The 6441-nt window shown below is 42.8% G+C and overlaps 1 protein-coding gene across 1 annotated transcript in view; it reads right to left on the bottom strand.

The window, feature by feature from the left end:
* Window positions 1-6006, bottom strand: part of LOC126401184 (uncharacterized) — a 17956-nt gene extending 11950 nt beyond the window's left edge. The window contains exons 1-3 of the mRNA XM_050062300.1: window positions 5906-6006; window positions 1955-2290; window positions 894-1238 (exon numbers count right to left, since the gene is read on the bottom strand). Of these exons, the coding sequence (XP_049918257.1) occupies window positions 894-1238; window positions 1955-2290; window positions 5906-5948 (724 nt within the window). The 5' untranslated portion in view covers window positions 5949-6006. The remainder of the gene's footprint in view (window positions 1-893; window positions 1239-1954; window positions 2291-5905) is intronic.
* Between the last annotated feature and the right edge of the window lie 435 nt (window positions 6007-6441).

The following is a 6441-nucleotide window of genomic DNA, read 5'->3' as shown; positions in this document are numbered from 1 at the left end:
AAATCTTTTAAGATTTAAATAGCACATTATTGCGCGATTATAATGAGCACCGCTTACATTGTGCTTTCAATAAATACTACTGCATTGTTCAAAAATTATTAATTGTGTCTCAAATTATTCTAGGGGGGTACAGCTTTACTGAAGGGGGAGTCATGTCCCCCCTGTCCCCCTCGGGATTTCCGCCCCTGTATATATATATATATATATAGCTAAACTCAACAAGGTAAACAACAAGGCGATTCCCATTTACACAGCGATTCCCATTTACACAGTGGTCAAGAGTGCTGGACCGGAAGTGTCGCACAAAAAAACGGAAGCTAGCTGCGTTCTGTTTGGCCTCCGTGTTTCTGTGAAAAATAAGGTGGATAGTGAGCCGGTGACTGTTGAAAAATAACTCCACTGCGCGTCGGGGTTCCATTCCCCTGTCGGGAGTTATTTTTCAACAGTCACTGGCTCACTATACATTATCCCTTACGTGTCTACTACTGTTGTTTGTACTGATACTGTACATATTGGTATAATTTACTGTGAGTTGTTTGTACTGGTACTGTGCATTCTGGTATAATTATTTGCATTACTATTTGTTTTTTCTTGTTGCTCGGTCTCTTTACTCATTTATTTAGTAGAGTGTCCACACACCTTCTCATTCTACATATACATAGAGGTATACTGGTGGCTTTACAGCCTACATTTTATTGATTATCTCTGATCCCTACGGTTAATTTGGTCTTTGCGACAGTGCGAGCAACACTGCTGACGCTAGGTGGCGCCAAGCTAAAAAAAACCTGAATCCTATCTGTTGCCTCTTTAAGATTCATGACGTTGCAGTACTTACTTTTATCTTTTGTCTCTGCCCTGTATGTACAGTATGGGGTTTAGGGTTTGTTCCTCACCTGTCACCTGCAGCATCACATATTTCCTTCGTGTTTCATTTTGACTGTTGTGGACGGTGCAGGTGTAGATGCCACTGTCAGAGTGGTCGGGTGTTTTCAGAGTGAGGCTGAGGTCACCAGTTTTCAGAGCATCAGCTGACATCGACGTTCGGCTGCTGTACTGCTGGTTTTGAAGATAAGGCTCATATTTGTCCTGATGCTGGTGGACGGTTGATGGAATGAGATCAAGGCGGCTCCACACCACTTTGATGTCCTCAGGTAACCTTGACACCTGGAAGGGCAGCATGACAGACTCCATCCCCTCTGACGCCATAGCAAATGAGCCCTGCTGGAGGCCTGAGAGGACTAGAAAGATTAGAAAGATTAGAAAGATTGTTCTCTTCACGATTTCCCTCATCAGCTTTTATTATGGATACAATCAAAGTCAGAAGTTCAAAGTCAGAGAGTCTGTCTGTCAGCAAGAAACACTTCTTACATCACTGACTATCATTTCCATTCGGTCACACCTGAGGCTGATCGTTCGAGTGTCGGGTTGATGAGTTACACAATTTAAATTTTCCCTGAAACATTTGGCCTAATAAATTATTTCCAGTGTTCAAAGACACTATAATCATATTCTGGGTTATTAAATAATGAATTCACAATCAGAATATCAGTACATACAGATGCAAATAAGACTAAAATTTAAAAAACCCAATAATGATAAAATAAAAATACTAGAAATAATAATATTCATATAAAAACATTCTGTGACTCTGAGCAGGACACAGTACAGATCATATATATATATACAGTATATATATATATGTGTGTGTGTGTGTGTGTGTGTGTGTGTGTGTGTGTATACACACACACACACACACACACACACACACACACACACACACACACACACAGGATGCTTTGTTATAGCAACCAGAAGAAAAACTGGGCCACCAAACCTCAGATAGCCGGTGTGAAAGCAGCTTAACCTTTCACAGGCCTCCATGCTGCTCTTTACTGCTTACTAACCTGTTGTCCAGTCTGTATGTACAGTAGGGGGGTTAGGTATTGTTCCTCACCTGTCACCTGCAGCCACACAGTTAGCCGTCTAATTTCACTTTTATCATTGTGGACGGTGCAGGTGTAGATGCCGCTGTCAGAGTGGTGGGGTGTTTTCAGAGCGAGGCTGAGGTCACCAGTTTTCAGAGCATCAGCTGACATCGACGTTCGGCTGCTGTACTGCTGGTTTTGAACATAAGGCTCATATTTGTCCTGATGCTGGTGGATGGTTGAGGGATTGAGATCGAAGCGGCTCCACACCACTTTGGTGTTCTTAGGTAACCCAGATACCTGGCAGGTCAGCCGGACAGACTCCTCCCCCTCTAACACCCCAACACTCGATGCATGCTGGGAAGCTGGGAGGACACACACAAAAGGATATCTAAATCATTTATGTATTTATTTTTTTTACTTGTTTGTTTACACATGAAAAAATACAACTATTGCAAAGTATGTATTCAGAGGCATCAACATAAACTAAGCACAAAAAGTAAGGAAATTTGTGTTTGGTAGATTAATTCTTTGTTGTAACAATGCTTCTTGGCAATAAATCTTATACCATTGGAAAGCCTGTTTATTTCCCTTTTAAATGGTGCCACATTTGTAAGGAACATGCATTTGTGGGATGAGCAGCAGAGCTGAGTATGTGGGTTGCACTCGTGAAAAATTTGCTAGATCTTCTCTGCCAATGCCAAACAGCTTTTTTTGCTGTTGCCTCTTGTTTGTTGTTGTTCGGTGGATTGGATGATCGAAGTCTGAAGAATCAAGACATATTGGCAATTTAACAATTTATTCATTTAACAAACAGGAGCCTCAGTAGCGTGTTGGAGAACCATACAGAGCCACAACAGCCTGGCATCTCCTCCTCATGCTGGTCACCAGCCTGGTCACACACTGGGATGGCATCCCACTCTTCAACCAGAATTTGTCGCAAGTCAGCCAGCGTGGTTGTGTTGGTCACTCACGCCCAAGCTGATCCAACATATGTTCAGTGGGGTTGAGGTCAGAACTGCTGACAGGCCATTCCATCCTCTCCACTCCCAAATTCTGGAGGTAGTCTCTGATAAACCCCACTCTGTGGGGGCGAGCGTTGTCATCTTGGAGGATAGAGTTCGTTCCCAGACTGTGGGGATATGGGATTGCCACTGGTTGCAGAATTTCATCTCGATATCTCTCTACATTGAGATTGCCTCCAATGGTGACAAGCCTCGTTTTTCCAGTGAGGGAGATGCCGCCCCACACCATCACACTGCCTCCACCAAAAGATGTTACTCTATCAGTGCAGCAATCAGCAAACCATTCTCCACGTCATCTCCGCACTTTGACACTATGATCCAACTACTGTTGGCAAATCTGGACTCATCACTGAACATAACGTTCCTCCACATGTTCAGGTTCCAGTGCACGTGTTGGTGACACCAACGCAAACGGGCCTGACGGTGAAGGGCAGTCATGGCAGGCCTCCTGGCAGCCCTATGAGACCGGAGATTGGCTGCATTCAGTCTGTTCTGGATTGTCTGGGCAGAGAGCCGTCAGCCATATCGTCCTGCAAACCTTGACTGCAAATCTGTAGAAGACAGCCTACGGTTCCTGAGTGCTGACAGGATGAGGAAACGATCTTCTTGGGGTGCTGTCTTCTTGGGACACCCACTTCACGGCCTGTCTCTGACATCCCCCTTTATATGGAACTTCAGTTTGCATATGGTACTAGGGCTCACTCCAATTCAAATAAACACAAGAAGTTTGTGCTCTAGAGAAAGGATCAGCGCTCAGTGAATAACCTCCTAAGCCCTATGATAAGCTATTATGGCAAGGCTTAACTATACAGACCAGTGAGCAGTGATAACTAGCATGTCTTTGGGGTCATCACCAGTTCATCACGTTTCACCAGTGTTTCGTCTAGTTGGTCCCACGACACCTCCAGGAGGCTAGACAGTGATCTCTGGTGTCCCAGAGACACTCCTCTAATGCCAGGTCTCACTGGCACCCGCACCAACCCAACAACCTCCTTTACCTTACTTACACATGGCTTTCTCAGCCCAAACAGCACTGCCACCTTCAACAAACCCAGGCTCCATTTATGCGAGCTACAGGTAGTGACAGTGCTGATACTACCTTTCCTAGCACATTCACCATACTCTGTTTCACACGCTACATAGCATAACTCCAATATAAGCTAAAGTTAAAGGAGATAGATAACTCACAGGATCAGCAAACACACTCACCTTGCAGCATGGTCTCAAACAAAAGGGATTCAAATAGGCCACTCCCACACTTAAATAACCTTCCTCTTCCTGGATTTTATCCTGAGAGGACTGATTGGTGGATCTCTCCACCTGATCTCAAGGAGTTATGTATTCTGCTTAGTAGTTCCCCCTGCTGGCCCCCAACTTATTTTTTCTCATCCAGATCCATTGGCTAGCTCTGGCTGCTTCATCTGACATTTCCTTCACTGTCTTCCTCAAACTCTGTCCCCGCACTCCGAGTTCCCCCAGGAGTGAGACAGCTGATCTTGCTATGAATCCCCTACACCCCACTTGCACTGGACAAATCCTAGTTTTCCATCCTCGCTGCTCAGCTTCTGCTCCTAAGTCTGCATATCTAAGCTTTTTTCTTTCATAGGCTTCTTCCACTGAGTCTTCCCAAGGAACTGTCAGCTCAATGAAATACACTATCCCTTGACTCACTGACCACAACACTATGTCAGGCCTTTGTTTGGTACAAACTATTTCCTGGGGAACAACAAGCTTTTCCCCTAAATCTACTTGCATTTCCCAATCACAAGCACCTTCTAGGTGGCCACACCCTTGCCTCCTTACTAACTTATCCCTTCTGTATTTCTCCCCCTCACGGACAAACTGAATTGCTAAACTGCTATTCTTAAAACCTTCTGAATTTACCTGTCTTCGTTTCCCTTCGATGCCTGCAGCTAAACATTTCAACACCTGGTTAAATAATGCCGCAACTTGGTTTTGCGGAACACCAGCTTGAAGTTGCCTTATTGCACGGGCCCTATCCAGATCAGTCAAACGTGGCATGCCGATTCTTGGAGCAGACACCAACTGACCAGTGTAGCAAGGCCCATGCTCACAGATGCTGACATTGTCAGCACCTGGGGGTACCAGAAGCTCAAAACAAGAGTGAATAGCAACAGCAAAAAAAGCTGTTTGGCATTGGCAGAGAAGATATGGCAAATTTTTCATGGGCGCAACCCACATACTCAGCTCTGCTGCTCATCCCACAAATGCATGTTCCTTACAAATGTGGCACCATTTAAAAGGGAAATAAACAGGCTTTCCAACAGTATAAGATTTATTGCCAAGAAGCATTGTTACAACAAAGAAATAATCTACCAAACACAAATGTCCTTACTTTTTGTTCTTAGTTCATATACAGAGACACTTTTACCTACATGTTCTCATACATATATAAAATTAAAGTAAACAAAACTAGATAAATATTTGAATATATAAATACTCTCAGTTCATTTGTAGTTGTTTAGTTTTAGACATTCAGTTCACACAAACCTTCAGGAATAACTCTGAGATACACAGAGACAGATTGACACATTGATAATTTAACATCCCTCTTCCTCCTAAAAACACTGAAAATGTGGACAGTACCAAAGTACAGAGGTGGGAAGTACTCAGATCTTTTACTGATGTAGTCACACCATAATGTAGAAATACTTTCTTACAATTAAAAACATCAAAATATACTTAAAATACCAAAAGTACATTTCACATTTTAAATAAAAGTGGTCATATTAAACATGACAACAGGTCTGTGTCTGCTTCTTTTTAGATACTGCATTACTGTATACAGACCAAAAGGAAAAATATAATCTAATAAGTTATTTTGATTTTAGCAGCTTTGAAATTTCTTAATTTTACAGAGAAACTTTTATTTTAACTGCTGACAAACTGAGGCTAAATGACAGTGAGTTGTCATGAGAGTGAACGTTATCTTACCGTGAGTGAGGATGAAAAATACCACAAACGCCTTCATCTTCATGGAAAAATAATCCAGTCTGATTCCTTCTTCCTCTGAACTACGACCTTGTCACTGTTCTCCGTCCAGTCAAAGGGCTCACAAAGGAAATGTTAGTTTCAGTTTCAAGTGCCGTGAAGTGCCTCCATGCACACAATTGAAGGAATGTGACGCATCCAGTTGAGGCGGGACAAATGAATCTGATCCACACCTGGCACCAGCATCATCACAGGTAAGTGCTTTTTACAAGACTTAAAAAGCATGAGAACACGACAGAGAGAGAGAGAAAGACAGCAGTGCCTTGGTACCTGAATTGTAACAGCGCATACCTGCCAGATGCCTCCTGCTGCTGCTGTTATCATTAGTCATACTTCTACTGTTATTATACACATATGATTATTGTCACATATGTATACTGTCAGATATTAATATATACTTTCAACATATTGTACCGCAGTAGCCAGAACTATAATTATAATATTATTACTTTCATTAATGTTGTTGTAAGCTACTGTCA

Source organism: Epinephelus moara, chromosome 14 (assembly GCF_006386435.1).
Source record: "Epinephelus moara isolate mb chromosome 14, YSFRI_EMoa_1.0, whole genome shotgun sequence".
NCBI lineage: Eukaryota > Metazoa > Chordata > Actinopteri > Perciformes > Serranidae > Epinephelus > Epinephelus moara.
Note: the sequence above shows the minus strand (reverse complement) of the source record. Positions and strands in the feature narration are given on the sequence as shown.